This window comes from Lissotriton helveticus, chromosome 3_1 (assembly GCF_964261635.1).
Source record: "Lissotriton helveticus chromosome 3_1, aLisHel1.1, whole genome shotgun sequence".
NCBI classification, from domain to species: domain Eukaryota; kingdom Metazoa; phylum Chordata; class Amphibia; order Caudata; family Salamandridae; genus Lissotriton; species Lissotriton helveticus.
In genome coordinates, this window is record NC_136061.1 from 1,570,816,159 (window position 1) to 1,570,837,535 (window position 21,377).

The following is a 21,377-nucleotide window of genomic DNA, read 5'->3' on the forward strand; positions in this document are numbered from 1 at the left end:
GCACATGTGTAATGTCCCATTGCTGGAGTTGTGTCACTTTAAATATGATGCATCATTGGTCTCGCAAGGAGGGCGCAATGAAAAGTGACGCATCACTGTTTTCTCGCAGCGATACGTCACTTTTCATAAACGAGGGCCAATGAGTTTATGCCTTAGAGCAAAATATGTTCACTGTCTTTCCAATCACTGTTAGCTGATCATACAAACCTCTTTTCACCACTTCGAGTAGCGTTATCTTTCTTTCATCACTGTAATGATATCACTGATATGCATTGCCCTTACCAATAGCCTTTATGTGCTTCACTGATTTTCTGTGTCTTCCATGCCTACTGATAAGTATCTCTACACTGAAACACGTAAAGGTTAATACAACACATATGGATACTCCATTATAGGGTTAATTGCATTTTCTCTTGGTTTTCCTTTCTTTAAGATGGACCAGATGACCCTGTGATCAACATTCAGCCCTTTGCCATCAGTGAAACAGGCTTTGCGGCTAATGAGCAAGAGGAAGTCACCATGACCTGCCTGGCATCTTCGAACCCCCCCTGCCAGTATATATGGTTCTATAACAACTCTCAAATCTATTCGGGGCAGATGTATGTCATTTCGAAGATCTCAAGAAGCCAGACGGGCACCTACACCTGCCTCGCGCAGAACTCACACCTCAATACGCGCACCCAACTCACCATCAGCCTTACAGTCTACTGTAAGTATGAAATCGCGCATTGTTTTGTGTTGCACTGCTGCTACTGCCACCTGGGTGTCCCTTTTCCAATTTCCATTCCTTTCTTTCTCTCATTTTTCCCTGCTCTTTCCATTAGAAATATGCTTTCCAGTTCCTTACAAGCAGCGATGGAAGAAACAACTGAGGAGTTCAAAGAAAACAATAAAAGCACATAAATAATAAGAATGAAGGAGAAATTCTGAATGCTGCAAGAGAAATCTAGCTACATTTATTTGAAGGAAGTTATGAAGGTGTATCATTAGTGGGAGATTTCCTTCCCATAAGTCTGATACCTCATATGACACCCCCAGTGACAAGGAGAAGACTATTTTCGGGCAGATATTTCCATTGGACACTATTGCATTCAGTACCTTTCGAATCCTTGGCGTACAGGGTGTAAGCTGTTGAAGCATACAGTCACTAACGAGAGTAATATACTTCTATAGAAACGATTTGATGAATTCCAGTGTAAAAAGGCTAAGAACAGACCAAATGATGCAGATTTTAAAACTGTCATTTTTCCTGGCAAATAATAATATAAGCTCATAAAAAGTTGAGGTCGCTGAATATGGCATGACATTTGGTAATCAGATAAATTGAAGTATGCCATGGACTAAAACAAATTTACATTTGTCTCAATTTACAGCTGTGATTCTCTGGAACCTTGGGACATATTGCCAAGGAATAGCGATATTTATTGCAAAATGCGCTTAGCGCATTTTTTTTAATCGCTGCCTATCGCTGGATATGTTAGCGGAGAAAACATGCTATTAGCAACGTTTTTCTCCATTGTGCTAAAATATTCAGTGATAGTGGCAAAATGCGTGACGAAATGCTCTTAGCCATGTTATCCACCTCCCATTGAATAACATGGCTAAGAACTGGTCTGGGCAGGTGTTAGTATTTGGAGATATTCGCGCTTAGCGCAAATATATCCATCGCTACGCCTGCCTTGCTAATAGGCGATAGCGACGTTAGCGACTGCTTTCAGTCGCTAACTGGTTGGGTACGCCCACTTTGCATGTCATTAGCAATAAACATCGCTGACATGCAAAGCAGACCCCAAACTGCTCGCTATCGCCTAAAAGCTTTCGCTAACATCAGTTAGCGACAGCTTGCTAATAGGGCGATAGAATTATCGCCGCTTAGCGGCCGAAAACGGCCGCTGAATCAGCGATAATTGCCTATCGCCCCCCTTGGTAATATGCCCCCTTGTATTTTAAAGATTTTGGGCCATATTTATCATGGGGTTGTATTTGCACCAAGCAACAGGGTGCAAAAGTGATGCAACCCATGAGATGCAATTTATCAAGCCTTGCATGGTCCTGAGTGGCTTGATAAATCTAGAGTAACGCAACACAGCGCAAATTGCTGCTTTGCGTTGCTCTATCACAGGAAGGCTTTCAATGGGTGGTGCGTGGGTGTTCCCATGCAACACCCATAGATGTGGGGCATTTCCAGGTATACTAGACCTGGGAATGCATCAAAATGCTATATTACCACCCCCCCCCCCCACGTGAGTCATGACAAGGAGAAAATATCTTTATTTCTCCATGTTTTTTCCTCTTTATATGTGTGCTGCATTCTGCAGCATACATAGAAAAAGGAAAATGCTTTAGGGGATTGTTTTTGTGCAGGAAGGTGCTCCTTCCTGCACAAAAAAGTGTCCTACTAACAATGCAGGCACCTTTGCACAATTGTGCAAGAGTGCTTGCATTGGCGCCAGATAGAACATTGTGCACCAGTGCTGGGAAAAGGCAGGAATTCGCTGAACATTGTTCAGTATGGAATATTCCTGCCCTTTCTCTATCACGCAGCGCAGCAAGATGACTTGCTCCATGCGCTGCGTGATATAATTATAAATATGCCCCACTGTATCTGCTGGGATCCTCACAGCCCTTAAACGGGAATTTACCAGATGAAATTGATCAAGTGTCTGGATCACTTTATTTGGAGTTTGTTTAATGTACATATTCATAGATGCCTAGAGTTTTTGACAGTTTTTAATTGCTATTGTGAAATACTATACTTATTAGAGACTACGGCCCATCTAACGTCAACTGAGAGTACCTTTTGCATGCCTGTGCTTCTAGCAGGTAAATAGATCAAATATTGAGCATTTATGAAGGCATGGATTCGGGAAATATTTTGCCAGGTACAGTCAAACAATACCTTGGCTAGTTTTTGGTTTATAGTGAGCTTCAAGATGATGTGTTTTGCAACAGATAAGTAGTATTTCTTGGTGCATGAATGAAATAGGTAAAAATCTATAACATGTTTGTAGTTTAATTAATTATTCTATAATTGTTTTTTGTGATTGCTTTGCACTTTTAAGTTTGTGGAATCAGCATAATTAGCTTCAGCAGTACTGCAGTTCTAGCTAGATGAGTTCTGTGAAGCACAGTCATATAATGATAATGTAGTCAAATACCATTGTTTTGGGATTTTGCTTTCTATAAAACCTATATTGGATTTTTTGCAGTAGTCACACTGTGTGTGTTAGAATTGAGTTTCTGGTGTTCTTTTCAAGCATACCATTAGTGTATGATTAGAAATAACGTGGACAGTCCTTAACTAACTAAAGAAAACTTCAGATTAATTAAGAGCTTTATGTTTTTGTGTCACATGTTCATTCAAGGTAGAGCTGAATTATTGGCATGGGAATGGTCATCCAAATAGGGTACATTAGAAAGCGTTCTTAAAACCTTTTATTAGTTAGTGCTGGAATACAGGGCTAGGTCAGCCTCCATAATATGAATCTGTAGGAATTCATGTAGCAAGTATTGTGAATTCTGACAAAACATGCACAATCTTTTGATAATTTTTTTCCTGGGGAGCTGCCTTCATTCAGTGGTATGGCTTGAATCATGGATGATAAAGGGTTCCACACAAATTACTAATAGAAATATCTAGCCACATTTAATTGCAGTATTTTCTTTTGTGAGGAAGGTGAGATTGTAGTTTTCTGGAAATCATAAATAAAGGTCAGGCTTTCTGGTGAAGAGATAAAAGAGAATTATATTTGGCATAGGTGGTATGCCTAATTTGGTTTAAAAAACGAACTGTGACAGTGCTATCAAGGAAATCCCTGTTTCTATGTTATTTCTTGTATCAAAGGTTTAAAATATTATTTTGCAATGATTAGTGATGTAATATTTTGCAGAGTTGCATTTGTGGTTTTCCGTATTGAGTGAGATGTCATACTGGTGCACACATTTCCCTCAGTAGTGTGTTTGATTTGTGCTACATTGGACCAGATGTGGTGTTTATTCATTTTAAAAATACATGTAATCTTTACAATGTTGAAATGTGGTAGGCAAGTGGTACACCACTTTAGGATTTTCTGGGATTATTTTTATTTTAGTTTTAGTTACTTGAAGGACTTAGTTTGAATAGTTTCTCTATTTATTTTGTTTTAATAGGTTTGTACACTATACAAGTGGTAAATTTTGTTTGAAGATCATTTACCATTTATGATTTGTAGGCTTGATAACTGGAGTTTCTCCCCCGCCCTATTTTTTTATCTTTTCAGCTCTTAAAAGGAGTTATGTTTGCTTGTAGTGTTTTGGAGTGGAACTCAATACTAGCGTTTCAATGAGTTTTGTTTAACGATTACTATATGATTTGTTTAAATATATGATCAAAATTGCAGTTTTAATATTGGGGTCAGGGGTTGTTCTATTTCCAGTTTTACCATGTCATCATCATGGTATTATTGTATTATTAAATTTCTTTCAATGTGAGTTCAAAGTACGATACCCAAGTATTTCTCTCTAAATTAAAATGAGTTTTATAGGAAATGAAAAACCCTATGCACCAAATCCTGCAATGGTTTTGGATTGGATGGTTAGGGATAAGACGTATATTTTCAGAACTACGAAGCCATAGGTTTCAGAATTTCATAGTGAAACACTCTTCCCTAAATTCTGGAAAAAAAAGAGAAGCTGTGTGGCATACATAGACTTAAATCTATGCACTTAAATTTCCATTTTATCATGAATGAGTTAGAGTGATCCTTTTATTCATATGGAAATGGTAGTATATCTCTAAATAGATTACCACTGCCGACAGCTATTTCACTCAGTTTTCTATATCAACTTGAGTCATGTAACTAAGTTAAAACAATTTATGGCAATAACCTTAACACTGACCTGTACACTAACCTTAACGCTAACACTAGCTCAAAGCCTAACAATAAAAATGTGCCTAACACTACTTATAAAGTCACAGCATCCAAACTCTTTGATTAGGCCTACCTTAATCCTAAACGTAATCCTACACTTACCCTTAAACCTAAACCTCAGTTTAATCCCAGCACTGTATCTAACTCCAAATCAAAACTCTGGCCTACCCCATTAGCTTGAATATGTAACCCTAACCTTAACCCTAACCCTTTACCCTAACACTTACCGTAACCCCATATTTTAGCCGTATCCATATCTTGACATATAGATGTACTTGATTATATGCAATGGCTTGAATCAAAGTAAAGGTTCTGATTATATGTTAAGTAGATATAATGGATTCTAATTTGTGGCAGTGTTTCAAGGAAAGGCATTAGTGGTTTCTTAAAAACCCATGGTACTTATTTTAGCATAGATGAAGTATTAAAGAAAATAAATTAGCCATTCCCAGTTGGTGTTTATTTAGTTCAAAGGTACTAGAAGACTGAATGTACAGATGCACATTATGAACTCATTATATTTTTCTCCACATGTCTATTCAGAGGACTTAAGTTCCAAAAGGCCAGGTATTTATCCTTGAAGTTTCCTAGATGCGCAAAAAAATGACAAAGGTACTCATAAATACCTGTGTCAGGTACCTTCTTATTTGTTAAAACCAGATGTTTTAAAAAAAAATAGATACTAATTGAGTATAGAAAACAGAGTGATAGTGCTTTGAATGTATTTAGGTTTGAACATTCCTTTTACAGGTGTTTATGTGATTATTTTCCAATCTCAATGTTCATAATTTCTCATCTATTTCTGTTAAATTTAACATGATTAGTTCTCAAAGAAAGTAGTGGTTAGAAAGAAATATAAACTAATACTTTTTACAATAAAAAAAGTGGGAAACGGTTAGTAAAATCCAATGGAATCTTGATGTTTTGGAGAAATATAGATGGTTTGGATGGGAAATGGTAGAAAGAGGCAGAATTCAATGTACTATAAAATGTGAGTAATAACATGCAGAAGAACATTTATTTTGTTGTGTTTAATAATGAGATGGGTCAACTAGATTAATTAAGTTGGTAACAAAAAGTGAAAATGGATTGTGAATGTGATGCAGAGCATGGAAAACATTTAAAATACAATGCTGTAATGGTGTGAAACATCTTAAAACAATAAATATTTTGGTTTGCTGCAAATTATGCTGTCTAAAATGTTCATTCTTTAGGACTGGATCACACTTTATAGATAGAATTTATGAAACCGTCTTTTTCTCTCACAGAACTGAAGAAATAAAAAAATAATTTTAAGTCAACCCCAGACAGAAATATATATATAAACGATCCTAACCCCCTAGGAGAGAACAAACTACTGCTTTGGAAGTTTGCTTATAAAAAACAAAAAGGATTGATAAGTGGCTTCAAGAAACATGATGGTTGCTTGGCATACATATAGTACCTTCAGAAGAGCTACCCTGGCTGTGGTTCCTCTGAGGGCACAGAGATATTTTCCAGGCAGGCAGAGATCTCTAATATGGTTGGTTGTAATCTACCATGTCGACCAGTGATGTTATCATTCCCCTGGCTGAAGGAGTAGAGCACACCAAACATTCAATAACTTCTAAAGTGCTCAAGGCTCATGCATATGTTCGTATTTTATTTGTGACTTTCTGTCTGTCCATGCATACACTGAGTCACAAATTATTCAAATGTATTAAACTGAACTCTGAAAAGTTGTGTGCTCATTTATTAATTGAAATAAATAAAAACTAGAATAAATAGGCAAGTACTTAGATATGATGATAGGTACAAAAATAGATAGCAAATAGTCTGCCCTTTAAACTAGTCTCATATTTCAATCAATCAAATCCAGCTTTTTTCAGTTAGTAAAGAACAACCATAAAAGAATCCTAAAAATAACAATAAACATCTTCACAATTCATCGCAGTCTGTACATTAAAACACAAAATGGTTAAAAATTCTACTGTACATGAATATATGCAATGGAGTGATACAATAAAAGCAAAAGCGGGAGATAGTTTGTACATAAAGTACCACGTGCATAGTATATAGTACGGCAACAAAACTGCAACCCTGAATATCATTAAACAATATGCGTCCTATCTTCTTCATAAATGAGGGCCTTGAGATGTGAGTTATATTTTCTTCTTCTAATTGCCATCTGAATGTAAATCGTCACCGCATTACACACTCTGTCATTTTCTAAATTACAAATAAAATCAAAAGCAGTTTTATAGGTGAACAATCTTTCCTTTAAAAACAATAGACATAAAATGTTCTTCGTGATATCTCTATAAAACTCACAAAATAAGATAAAGTGTAAAGTTGTCTGATCAGATTTTCCCTCATAGGGGCATTTTGGGAGATTTTGTTTCCATTCTCCCATGGTTGGGAAGGCTAATAAAAAATGGCTATCCCCATTCTTAATCTAGTTAGGTAAAATCTATGTTTTGTATTCAAGACCTGGAGTAAATAGCATTGTGTCCCTGATCCAATGGGTCTATCAATTCTCGTATTTAATAACTATGATAGGCAGGGAAAGGGTGAGTAGCAGAGTTCTATATTTATATCTTTTAAATGATTACAGTATACAGGAAAAAACACAATATGGGGCACATGCATCAAGGGTTTTTGCATTCGCAAATGGTGCGAATCGCAAAATTCGGCCATTTGCGAATGCAAATCCCTTATTTGGGATGCATTCAACTTTTTGCTTTTTTCGCAATTTAAGAAATCGCAATTTATTTGCGATTTCTTAAATTCCGATTGCATTTAAGAAATCGCAATTTAGCGATTTCTTAAATGCTATGCATGATTTTTTTAAAAATGTGAATTCGCAAATAGGTAGTGGTAAATTACCATGAAGTTGAACTTCAAGGTAATTTGCAAAAACTTTCAAAAATGCACAAAAGTGCATTTTTGAAAGTTTCATTTTACACATACACATGCCCTTGGGGCATGTGTGTGTGAAAAAAGTTCTTAAAGTTAAATTTCAGGGGTGCAGGGGGGGTCCTTTGGACCCCCCCCTGCACCCTTGAAATAGCATTCTCATTTTGCGATTCCTTAATTGCGAATCGCAAAATGAGAATGGCTTCCCATTCATTCCTATGGGCCTCTAGGCCCATAGGAATCAATGGGAAGGGATTCCTTAATTGCGATTCGCAAATTGTAAATCACAATTAAGGAGAATTAAGAAATCGCAAAACAAATTGCGATTTCTTAATGCATAGTATTTTGCGATTTTTTAATTGCGATTCCTTAATTTTCGCAATTAAGAAATCGCAAAATGGTACAATGATGCATGTGGCTGTATGTCCTTAAATTGCAAATTTCTCTTGGCATTCTCTCCAGAAAAAACTGAAAGAAGTTATGATCTGAATTACCTGCTTTTGCCATTGCTCTAGATCAGGGGCCCAGAGTTTGCATGTTTGCACTACTACCAGCTATGGTGTCCTGGCATATGCATTTGCTTCAGCATTGGCACATGCACATTGTTTGTAGTCGAAATAATAGATATTATCCAATATTTCAAATTAACATGCAATGCATAATTCTCTACTACGTAAGCAAAAATAGAATGGATTTACAATGAATGCCATGTATTTGTAAACATTAGTAAAATATTTCATCAGTTGCCGAATTGTCTTTGAAGCTTTCTTAAGAATCCATCACTACTCTATGTTGCCTTTCAGATACCTTGCAAGACTCTAATTATATCAGCCATTCTTCTATTTTTACTAATGTTAACCACGTAATTACAGACAATAATGCTTTTCCATGTTCTTATTTATTTTTAAAACCTGAAAAATATAGAAAGTATACCTTCTTTTGAGTGACTATATACTTTTTCAATCATGACTGCTAGGTCAATATATTTACAGAGTGATGGCAAAGTGTGGGGATTTAGAAAAGTAGTAAGAGTTTCTTAACTAAGCACAAATGTGTAGTATAATGTTATTGTTCTGTCTGTGCATCAACGTATTGTTTATACGCCTGCATATAATTCTAAAATGGTTTTTGCACTCTGCTATATTAGTTTTAAGTTTTAGCAACAATAGATATCTGTTGAACTGGAATTATTTTCTTTGGCGTAATATATAAGTTAGTATATATCATTGGTTTTGTTGATAATACATTATTAGCTGACTACCAGGTATCGCACTTAAGGAGTTAGAAGACTGGGAATGTAATAAAAAATATTTAAATCAGTGTAACCTTAAAAATTAAGCCTCAGTGCTTCAATATTCTTTTTAGGTCTGCTAGTCAATGTCTTTGCCCGATTGTATTCCCTGTTCATGAATGCCCTGCATTCAGATTGTGTTATTCTCCGTCACATCCTTGTGGGATGAAGCAGGTCACAGGCAGAAAGGGCCTTTGAGGAGTTGGCATATGGAATGTCTGGGTGGTCATGTCACTCCTTCGAGGAGTCATATTAGCGGGGTGTCCATGCACATTGCTGTCCCTGGCACCCCATTTTTCTGGTGTTTTTCCTGATATTCATTGTCTCTGCTTCTGGATAACGTTTTCTCCTGGTCAATCAGCCAAATATAGCGGCATTGCGCTTCCTTCTATGACAATGGCATTGTCTATTGACTAACAGCAAAGTGATGTCAGTGAACTTACATCCAAGTTTTTTATGTTTGGGGCAAGGCATTAATTAGTCCAGGAGACTTACTTTGGCTCAATGTAGCCATATCTTACCTGTTTGGTGTTTAGTATGATTGTGATCTGTTCCCAATAGTTCCCAAGCACTGATCTATCCAAATCATGTGAAACAAACCAGTGTCTTCTGTCCCCCACTAAAGAAAGTGGTGGGTAGAGATACTTTAGCCAATTTGAGGTCAGTTAAGTTTGGTAAAATAAGTTGAAATGTTTTGTATTTAAAGTGCGCATTCCTGAATACTTTAACTATGAATATCCTAGATCTGACTCATTCAGCATCAAACCGGGGTATATGCAGACCTCCTTCCCTGCACAGTTTTAGGGCTTCCCGAAAGCCAGAACTCAGGCCTATTGATTGTTTTGTAGAATTGTATGTTTGCCCTACATCCTCATCTGATTGTCAATGTGGCCTGCAGTATTTTGTCTATGGATGGTTCCCACAGTTTGGGTCTCATATTCATACAGCGTTTGTTCACTAGTTAGTTGTGGTAGAGTAAGTATACTACTGGTATATCGTCAGCCAAACAAAAGTCCCCAAATGTCATTGATACACATTGCCAACATGAAGGATTTCCATGGAGCCCAGACTCTCACCTGAAATCACACAGAGACTGGGCTATGACCACAGCAGAAGTTCTGGGGCATAGCTCACATGCAGTGTGTTGTAACGTACTGTTTGGTATAATGCATCCTCCCCATTGATGTTCTCTTCACTGCTGCTCAGCCATCATGTGAGTACCGTAACCTATACTGGGTCTGGGCTTACGGGCAATAAGGACAAGCCTCACTAAATACAAAAACCAAAAACAAGCACCAATATTGCCAAAAACTTAGAATGGGGGCCTGGAAGTGACCTAACAACCTACTCAATTAAACAGTAAGTTTTCAGACAACTCTTTTAGTCTAGAACAAATCAATTATTTTAATTTTCAATTTGTATCAAAGACATATTTAGAAAACATTCAAAAGTTTATGTACAAAAATTATTACACTCCACAATTATTTACAATAACACTTCTTACACTCATTCCTAACAATTACAAACATTCACACATACATACACATTATGACACATATAGAATCAGTTGACATTAATTTGTACCAAACATATTCATAGGGTGAATTTAAACAAAACAACACAGGAAATGAAATCAAAATGTTATGAAGATTTCTTATTTTAAAGAAACGTCCTAGTGTTGTATACAAAAGGTCTACGCGTTTCGAAAACCCTTTCTTCTAGGGAATTCTCTTCAGGACCACGTAGCTGTGAATGAGAAGACACAAGAAAGGTCAGTCTCCAGAGACGACCTCATCTGTGTCACTGTACACAAAATGAAAGGGCGACACCTACTCCTACCTCAATGATGCTTGTTTTCTTTGTAATCAGGGATTCTGAAATAAACAGTAAACAGCCCAAAGTCATATCTAATTGCTCAACAGACTCATGTCCTGCACAAGAGTTACAACCAAGGAATAAGCAAAATAAATACTCACATCCATCCCTTCTTAATCTGCTTATTTTCTAATGGAGTGTGGATTCTGTGTGGTGAAGGAGCGTAAATCAGTACAAGTTGTAGTTCGAAAGCGTGAAGGTTTTATTGAGACAATGCAACATCCACAACTTACTTATGTTGAAGCGTGTGATTAGATCCAACAGCCTGGGGGCGCGTAGGGAGCGCTGTGTCCCTGTCAGGGTAAATGTGGCACTGTATCAGTATCGTGCGCAATGAGGTGTTTAACAATGCAGCTTCGTCGCGCAATGAGAAACGCCAATAGCTTCTTACCCGCTGTTCTTCGTTTGTGGCTTCAAAGGGGACCGTATTCATCTGCTGTCTCCGTTTTTTCCAAAGCTCAATTGAGGAAACCTGTCGATCAGGCAACGCGGTAATCCTATCTTCGTGCGCACTAATCTACTTCCGGGTTATTGTGATGATGGGATTTGTAGTTCAGTAGCCAAAATGAATCGGGATTTGTAGTTTTTTGTTGATTTGAGAAGTGCAGGTTTGCAATGGATTGGCAGAATCGTTTCGAATCAATGCCAGTCTTGATGGATGATAATATTGGTTGTGATGCTTATAATCCATTTTATGTATCTCTTAGACCTTGGTGCTTCTATTATGTTTACATCGGGCTGTCAAGAGCAGAGGTTGTGATGGTTTGATGTATCGAGTGTCATGCTGGCCGAGTCTCCGGTTTCACATGTAGAGGCTGCCGGACCAATCTTATTACTGCTTAAAGCATATTATTGTAGTCGGTAAATTTCTGACATTTCATTTAATCCGTCGGCGGCTGAATTAAATTTGATGATAAGTATTGCTTCATGGCGGGCTAGTTTGTCTTCAATGTCGCCACCTCGGAGATCTCTCTCGATCTTGGCGATCACCGTCCATCTTAGGTCATCCAATGTATGTTTTTCAAAGTGCCAATGGTTCACAAGTGGGGCAGAAATCACATTGTTTTTTATTCGTGACCTATGCTGTGTGATGCGACATCTAACTTCTTGGCTCGTTTTGCCAATATAAAGTTTGTTGCATGGGCACAAGACTCCATAGATCACATATCGTGATTTACAATTTGTATATTTGTCGTGTTTCCATAACACTTTCTTGTGTTGAAAAAGTGAGCCTTCGTTTGTGCTAGGGCAACAGATGCAAGTCCCACACCTGTGGTGTCCTATCAAAGGTGGTAGTCCAACGTATGCTCCCACTGTCAATTGGTCTTTCTTTTTCAGAGCTGCTCTCACTAAATGATTTCCTACACATTGATCTTTTTTGTATGTGAATAATGGTTTTTCTCTGAGAGATTCATCAATATTTTCGACGAGGTGCCAGTTTTGTAGGATTGTTTTTTTGACCTGATTAGAGTTTGGGCAGAAGGTTGATACGCAAACCACTCTATTCAGTGGTGGTTTTTCTCTTTTTTCTAAGAGAGTTTCCCTGGGGACCCACCAGGCTCTCTTCATTGACCTTTTGAGTAGTTTTTTTGGGTATCCTCTTGCTAGCAAATTTTCTGTTAGATTATTCGCATGTAGAAAGTATTCCTCTTTTAGGTGGCAATTTCTCTTTATTCGGAGGTATTGCCCGAAAGGGAGATTTTCTCTTAAATTCCGTGGGTGGTTGCTACGGAAATGAAGAGCTTTATTTCGGTCTGTCTGTTTTTTTAAAAAGGGTAGTTATTAGACCGTCCTCCGTTGGGTAGACTTCCACATCCAGGAATGCCATCTTTATTTTTGAGTAGTTCATACTGAATTTGATTTCCAGCGTTCTAGAGTTTAGCCACTCATAGAACTGTTTCAGATCATCCTCACTTCCTCTCCATGTCATAAAAACATCGTCGATATATCGACTCCAGCTCGAGATCTTTTCTGAGAAAGGATTATTCTGGTAGATGAATTTTTCTTCATAGAGTGCCATAAAAAGCACAGCTAATTCTGGTGCGAATGGACACCCCATTGCTACTCCACTCGTTTGAAAAAAGAATTGACCATTGAAATTAAAGTAGTTATTTTTTAAAGCAAATGCTGCTAGTTCCATTATGAATTCCGTCGGGACTCTCATTGGTTTTTCTCTTTCTTCCAAGAACAATTGGATGGCGTCCAGACCATCATTTTGAGGTATTTGGGTGTATAGCGATGTCACGTCTAAGGTGACTAACAGATCATGGTTCTCTTCAAAAGGAATTGCTGGTAGTTTAGAAATGAAATCTGTCGTATCTCTCAAGTATGATTTTACTTTAGGAAGAGACGGTTTTAAAAAGAAATCAACAAATTTGGAGATCGGTTCCAATAGTGAATCACAACCGGAGACTATTGGTCTCCCTGGTGGTGTATTGGCATCTTTATGAATCTTCGGGAGAACATAAAAAAGAGGTATCCTCGGATTAATGCATTTTAGATATTCATGTTCCTTTTTTCCAATGATTCCACATTCAAATCCTTTGTCCAGGATCAGATTAAGTTGTTGTTGTAAATCCCTAGTTGGATCATGGGGAATTTGTCTATAGCATCTAGTATTGTTTAGTTGGGTCATTACTTCCAAGATGTATTTCTCTGTGTCCCAGATGACAATGGAGCCACCCTTGTCAGCTTGTTTTATTGTAACTGATGTATCTTTTTTTAGATTCTCCATGGCTATTCTTTCCGAAAGTGAGATGTTGAATTTAGTCCACTTTCTTTTTTGTTCCATATTCGAGATCGCTGAGAGCACCGTTTTTTCAAAAATAAGGATCTCCTTAGCCACTTTGTTTGCTGGTGGACAGAAAAGTGATTTCTTCTTCAGACCTGTGGTTTCAATTGGTGGATATTTTGAGAGAAAAAAGATCTTAATTTGAGTTTTCTACAAAATTCAAGCACCTCAGTCTTTAGTCTAAAATACTAGTTTCCGCTGTGGTTAAGATTTTATTTGACAGGTTGAAAATAGGCGACACTACCAATTTTTGTAATTCTGCCGCCGCGTTGACATCTCCCATGGTTGATTGTATCGGGGGCGGACCCGAGGTGGTTGCTGGCCTCTCCCTAAAAAAGACGATGTTGATGGACCAGCCTGTTGTTGAAATGAACCTCTCTTATTTGTATTTCTCCTCTGATTTCCTCCTTCGTTTTCACTGCCACTTGAAGATGACGAGGTGTCAGAGAAAGTGATGAACTTACTGTTCGATCTTCCTTGGTTATCAGCTAGATATTTTCTAGAATCTAGTCGTGTGTAAAAATCAGCTTGTAAATATGGGTACACTTTTTCAAGGTTGAAATTCTTTTTATCCTTTTGGAACTGATTTTCTTTTTGGTTTATAGTGAAGTCCTTGAATTCCAAGATGTCCTTTTCCACTTTTTCTAGTAATGCCTTGGCATCCGTGATTAGTTGGTTTTGTTGAATTTCGTCTTCCAAAGTTTTAATTTCCTCAAGTTGTTGCACAGAGATCCTTTGGGCCGTCTCTACAGTTGAAACCATGAGATCTCAGCTACACTTATTCTCGATATAGCTATAATCCTTTTTATAAATAGGGTCTTCAGTGAATATGACCGGGATATTCTTTATTTGCAGTCCTCCTGGAATTGTGCCTGCTTTAAGATGTTGCAATAAAAAATGTCCATGCAGGTCCGTTCGGATCTGCTTCTTTTTTAATCTTAGTAGTTTGTCTGTTTCATTTTGATTTCTTGCTGAAGTACTTAAGGTGGTCATTGTGAGGTCATTGGAATGCTGAGAGTGTTTGTTTTTAGATGAGTGTCAGTTGGAGTGAATGAGCTGAGCAGCAAAGATGCTGCTCCTGGTGGGCAATATTTAGGAATCTACCATCTTACTGATCACCTGTAACTCAAGACATAACTTAAAGAATAAACTTGCAGCCATAATCTACATGAATTGGCTATGTGGCTTCCTTTGTTACAACACCGGAAGCGATTGGAGAAAGAACCAGTGTGTGGAAGAAAATTGAAGAGAAACTAATAGTAAAAGAAGTACTGAAGAAACTAAAAATAAAAGAAGTGGATGCCTGAAGTAGAGAGGACCACCCTGGAACTCGACCAGTGTCTCTTACATTTGACAACGTGCAGTACCTCTAGTGTGAATGGCGTTTGACCTGCTTAACATCAATGTGTGCTGATTTAAAATTTTTGAGAATTGTGTAACTCATGCCCACAAGGGTGGACCCTGCGGCTTATTCAGCCTTATGCAGCTGCACCAAGTGAATTCATTCAGTGATTAGTGAACTGGCAGTGAGGCCGATGGGGTCTATGTAATCTGGTTGGATTATTACTTTTGTTAGGAGTCTTGAATTCAACCCGTTTCAATTAAGGCAGTGAGTAACTGGCAGCGCAAAAGAAGTCGGCATCTTGGAGCTAAGACTGTGGATGTATATTTGTTGATTAAGTGGCCATGGCCATGAGACGGTACACTGTAGAAGGTGAACTGTATCAAGCCGATTACCTCATTTTGAAGCCGGTTGGTGAGCTAGTGCTCATGCGGCATTTTAAAAGGTGTGAGGGGCATCTGAAAAGGCTTGTGTGGCTGCCATGAGCTGTTGAAAAGCAGCCTGCGTGGACTAACATGTGCTGCTCCTCAGGCGTGTGCTAAGTGCACTGGGAACCTAAGGAGCCACGAGGCACCTCGAGCTCAGGTAGTAAGGGGCAGCAAGAGGTGTCATCTCAACGTAATTTATTATCTTGTTGAAGAAACGCGTGCTGGAGCATGCGCAGGTGTGACGCCACACTTCACTGATTCTGTCGACTTTATCACATATGGCTGAAGGCTAGAATGCACACTGCTGCGATTGAAGGAGAACAGGAATTGGAATACAATGCACAACGGAACCTGGGCAGGTGTGAGAGCTACAATGAGGTTTTGGTGTGGTGAACTCTGGGTGATGTACGCTGCAGTGCGCGACACAAGGTTGTTATAACAGGAACAGGGACTCAATGGCATTTGTCAGCATTTTTCAGGTGATGCCACTCCTCATACTGAATGAAGTTGCAAGGAGTGCAAACTTCTGACTGCAATCAGAAGAACTCAGCATTTTTAGTAGGGTGAAGTTACTCAAATTATCAGAGGGTGGAGAAGAATCGTTCATCGGTGGTTGAAGTCTTGTTGTTACCTGAGTTCACAATGCCATGCTAAATGCTGGTTACCAGAATTTAAGCATGTATATAGTGTGCTGAAGTTTTTTATGCCAGGCTGAATTTTAGGAATGCTTTTTTTTTAGGTTGTATGCTGGAGTGGTAGGTGCGGTTGTGACATGTTGGTGTCATGCTGAGTATTTTCCCCTATCCTGTTGTGTATGCAGATGGGGGAGTGTGTTGAAGGTTTGACCACTGGTTCTGCCTTGAGTGTTTGCATGTGATGCAATAGAGGGTAGGAGAAGCCCTGTTCCAGTGTGAATGCAGTAGAGGGTATGGGAAGCTCTGGCCCTGTGTGAATGCAGTAGATGGTAGGGGAAGCTCTGGTCCTGTGTGAATTCAGTAGGGGTGCAGTTGAGGGTAGGGGAAGCTCTGGCCCTGTGTGAATTCAGTAGGGGTGCAGTTGAGGGTAGGGGAAGCTCTGGCCCAGTGTGAATGCAGTAGAGGGTATGGGAAGCTCTGGCCCTGTGTGAATGCAGTAGAGGGTATGGGAAGCTCTGGCCCTGTGTGGATGCAGTAGACAGTAGGAGAAGCCCTGGTCCTGTGTGAATGCACTAGAGGGTATGGGAAGCTCTGGCCCTGTGTGAATGCAGTAGACGGTATGGGAAGCTCTGGCCCTGTGTGAATGCAGTAGACGGTAGGAGAAGCCCTGGTCCTGTGTGAATGCACTAGAGGGTATGGGAAGCTCTGGCCCTGTGTGAATGCAGTAGACGGTATGGGAAGCTCTGGCCCTGTGTGAATGCAGTAGACGTAGGAGAAGCCCTGGTCCTGTGTGAATGCACTAGAGGGTATGGGAAGCCCTGGTCCTGTGTGAATGCAGTAGACGGTAGGGGAAGCTCTGGTCCTGTGTGAATGCAGTAGACGGTAGGGGAAGCTCTGGTCCTGTGTGAATTCAGTAGGGGTGCAGTTGAGGGTATGGGAAGCTCTGGCCCTGTGTGAATGCAGTAGACGGTAGGGGAAGCTCTGGTCCTGTGTAAATTCAGTAGGGGTGCAGTTGAGGGTAGGGGAAGCTCTGGCCCTGTGTGAATGCAGTAGACGGTAGGGGAAGCTCTGGTCCTGTGTGAATTCAGTAGGGGTGCAGTTGAGGGTATGGGAAGCTCTGGCCCTGTGTGAATGCAGTAGACGGTATGGGAAGCTCTGGCCCTGTGTGAATGCAGTAGACGTAGGAGAAGCCCTGGTCCTGTGTGAATGCACTAGAGGGTATGGGAAGCCCTGGTCCTGTGTGAATGCAGTAGACGGTAGGGGAAGCTCTGGTCCTGTGTCCTGTGTAAATTCAGTAGGGGTGCAGTTGAGGGTAGGGGAAGCTCTGGCCCTGTGTGAATGCAGTAGAGGGTAGGGGAAGCTCTGGTCCTGTGTGAATTCAGTAGGGGTGCAGTTGAGGGTAGGAGAAGCCCAGGTCCTGTGTGAATGTAGTTGAGGGTAGGGAAAGCCCTGGTCCTGTGTGAATGCAGTAGACGGTAGGGGAAGCTCTGGTCCTGTGTGAATTCAGTAGGGGTGCAGTTGAGGGTAGGAGAAGCCCAGGTCCTGTGTGAATGTAGTTGAGGGTAGGGGAAGCCCTGGTCCTGTGTGAATGCAGTAGACGGTAGGGGAAGCTCTGGTCCTGTGTGAATTCAGTAGGGGTGCAGTTGAGGGTAGGAGAAGCCCTGGTCCTGTGTGAATGTAGTTGAGGGTAGGGGAAGCCCTGGTCCTGTGTGAATGCAGTAGATGGTAGGAGAAGCTCTGGTCCTGTGTGAATTCAGTAGGGGTGCAGTTGAGGGTGGGAGAAACTCTGGTCTTGTGCGAATGCAGTAGAGGGTAGAGGAAGCCCTGGTCCTGTGTGAATGCAGTAGAGGGGTATGGTGCGGCTGTGAGCTTCTGCCCCAGGTACTGTTTGGATGTGGAAGGGAGGTGAGGTGATGTCATGAGGCAGTGTTTCAAGCTTTACTCCTGGACCCGTCTGGAAGTCGTAGGGGGGTGAAATGAGTGTTTCTGATCTTGAAATTATGCAGTAGGGAGAGGGCTTTAGTTCTCTGGTCCTGCTTAAGTGAATTTGTGCTGTTGTGGAGAACATGGAGTTAGTTTTCCCGAAGTGTGAGCAGTAGAGGGTGTCTGTGTTCCTGGTCTTGCCTGGAGATTTTGGGGCATATGTTAGAGCGTGGAGCTGCACTAAATATAGCAGTGTCTCGTTCCGACATTTTTAAAAACCTGGGATGTGCTCTATTTACTACAATGTGGTGCATCCCTTTGTTTTGTCTAGCATGAAAATCAGCTGCCTGCTGCCTACGCAGACACCCTTGCACCATAGTGTAAGGGGGCCAGCGTTGCAGGGAATGATTGTTTATGTGCAGAACAGTGTCCCTTCCTGCACATAAATAATCCATAATGGCTAGTTGTTACTTCTATGTGTGCTCCATTCTGCAGAACACAAAGAAGTAGCAAAGTGTCATTATTTAATGATTGTTTTTGTGCAGAGGGGGACACTTCTCTGCATATAAACAATCATTAATGGCTTTTTGCTCTTTCTATGTGTGCTGCAGAAACTAAAACGGGGAGAAATAAAAGCGTTTCTCCTCGTGCATGGCATTAGTTGGGGGCACTGCACAGATATACACCTCATTGTAAATATGAGACAGCGTCAAAAAGCAATGGGTGTTGGGGTGGAAAGCACACAGAGACACCCATTGTGCACCTCTTTCATGCAGATACCTGCGTGAAAGGGTAGCATCTTTACAAAGAGACAATAAGCCACAAAAAGTGCCTTAACATCACTGTAAACATGGTGGAGGGCATACCGCCACTGGAGTGCCAAAAAGCGTGATGCTCCGGTGGTGAAAAGGCCTTGTACATATGCCCCTTAATGTGTTGTGGAGAGGAAGATGTGGTTAGTTCCCCCAGAAGTGTGAGCAACAGAGGGTGCTATGTGTTCCTGGTCCAACAAGAGATCTAAAGTGTTATGGAGGGGAACGTGTAGTTAGTTTTCCCTGATGGATGAGCAGAGAAGTTTTGGGTTGTCTGTTTAACCTTTTCTGTTTATTTCTTTGGAGTGGAATTTATCAATTTGTAGGACGTATAGCATGGATATCTTACGTCCCATTGTATTTGTAGATTTGTAGGAAGTATTGCTTCTGGATTTGACCAATTTACGTTCCATTGTATTTTCTATTGTTTCTATAAGGGGGGGAGATGTGTTGTAACCTACTATTTGGTATAATTGATTTTCTCTTCCCAGCTGTACAGTCAGCATGTGAGGTCATTGGAATGTCGAGAGTGTTTGGACGAGTGTCAGTTGGAGTGAATTGGCTGAGGCGCAAGGATGTTTCTCCTGGTGGGGCAATACATAGAAATCTATAATTTTACTTATAACCTGTAACTGAAGACATAACTTAAAGAATAAACTTACAACCATAATCTACATTACTTGGCAATGTGACTTCCTTTGTTACAACACAGTCTTTTTAAAGTAATGGGTCCAGTATTTCCCCACTACGGAGCTATTTCAGGAGCTGGGGTATGATTGATGTTATATCACTGCATATTCTTGTTGCAACAAATGTTAGTATCAGAGCTTTTGTTTGGTCGTTTGTTTCTTCATAGGGAAGGGGGATAATTCCAGGCACCCTGTCACCCATTGTATGTGTGGTGTGGCACAACATAATAGTTTACTAAATCAGGGACACTCCACTCCTCTTCTGTTATGGGCTATTTCACTTTGGTTAGTGCCACACTTTCTTTCAGTTTTCCAATTTACGTCTCACAATAAAATATCTGTGAATCAAAAGAACTTTTCGGGCAGGGCCAGTGGGATGCTGGCAAACTGATGCAGCAGTCTCGGGGGAAGGACAATCTTGATTAGCACACTCTTCTTCCCATAAGTGATATCATAATGTTTTTCCAGAATTACTCTACCCAAGAGGAGTCAATTTTGCCTACCCTCCCATAATTATGGTCAATTATCACATTCGCCTAGCTATAGATGCGTACACCCCTATACTTAATGGTGTTTGTAGCCCACTATATGTCTGCAGCAGTCAGATATTTTGGGGCTTGTGTTACAGACGTTTTAGCGGGTATAGGCAAGACGTAGCACTTTTCATGTGGAGCCGTGACCGCTGTTCAAATGTGTTTAATATCTTCATGAGTGCTAAGACCTCTGATTTCATATGAGTCACACATAATAAATAATAACTCATCAGCATCAAGGTTGGTATGGGACAGCATTATCCATCCAAGCTCTGGTCACCTACGCACCCACAAAGCCAACAGTTGCATTGCCAGTTGGAATATTATCAGAGACAGTGGGAAGCCCTGTTGTGTGTCCCATTGAATTGGTCAGATCCTGGAGATCGCCGTCCCTGTTTTCACTCTGCCTTTGGGCGGGTGTGTAGTTTGTTCAGCCAAGCCAAAAACTGTTCCTCACCTTTCAGGTGTTGCAGTGTCTTCCACTATAGTGCTAAACGTGAGCTGGATTCAAGTTTAAGATCGCATTTATCAGATGTATGACGTTACAATGCATGCTTTTACCACGCATGCTGTTACAACGCAGTTTTTACAGCGCAAACCTTTACAACGTATAGTGCTTTGGGGTGCTGGATAGTGAATAGTTTAATTTACTATTCCAACTACAGTCCCCGTGGACACTAGGGAAGGTGTTGGATAGTAAATTAAATCTATTCCCTATCCTAGAGCGCCCCCCAGCGCAATGCGTTGTAATGGTTTTCGTTGTAAAACCTGCGTTGTATAAGCACTGCGTTGTAAAAGTTTCGTTGTAAAGGATGTTTCCCCATTTATCAATTAAAATGGAAACATACTAGTGGTAAATTAATTTTTTCACAAAAATGTGGGTAAACACAAATACGATGAGGACACATTAAAATGGGCAAGTACAGAGATAAATGTTGAAAAATGAATACTATAAATTTCAACAGATTCGTTGAGGGGAGATAGGATGTATTTGTATAGCTCCCATGTGTTTCCTTTGGATAGTGTGAACTATTGTTATGGATTCAGTTCCTATAGATGAATTTGATTTTTTGGAATGGAGTTTGTTGTATAGGGTAGATTGACTTAAAGTAGGTTACGTTAATATGGAAAAGTGCAGCTACACATTAAAATGGTTTTGGGCAGATTTGATATATGCGTGTGGGCTCAATAATAATAATAATAATAGTAAATATAATATAGTACATAAAATATAAGTTATGCAAGAATGAATA

The 21,377-nt window shown here is 39.9% G+C and overlaps 1 protein-coding gene across 1 annotated transcript in view; it reads left to right on the plus strand.

Moving 5' to 3' along the window:
* VSIG10L2 (V-set and immunoglobulin domain containing 10 like 2) overlaps positions 1 to 21,377 on the plus strand; it is a 221,496-nt gene that overhangs the window by 49,331 nt on the left and 150,788 nt on the right. Inside the window, exon 4 of the mRNA XM_078683409.1 lies at positions 434 to 709. Coding sequence (XP_078539535.1) covers positions 434 to 709 — 276 coding nt within the window. The remainder of the gene's footprint in view (positions 1 to 433; positions 710 to 21,377) is intronic.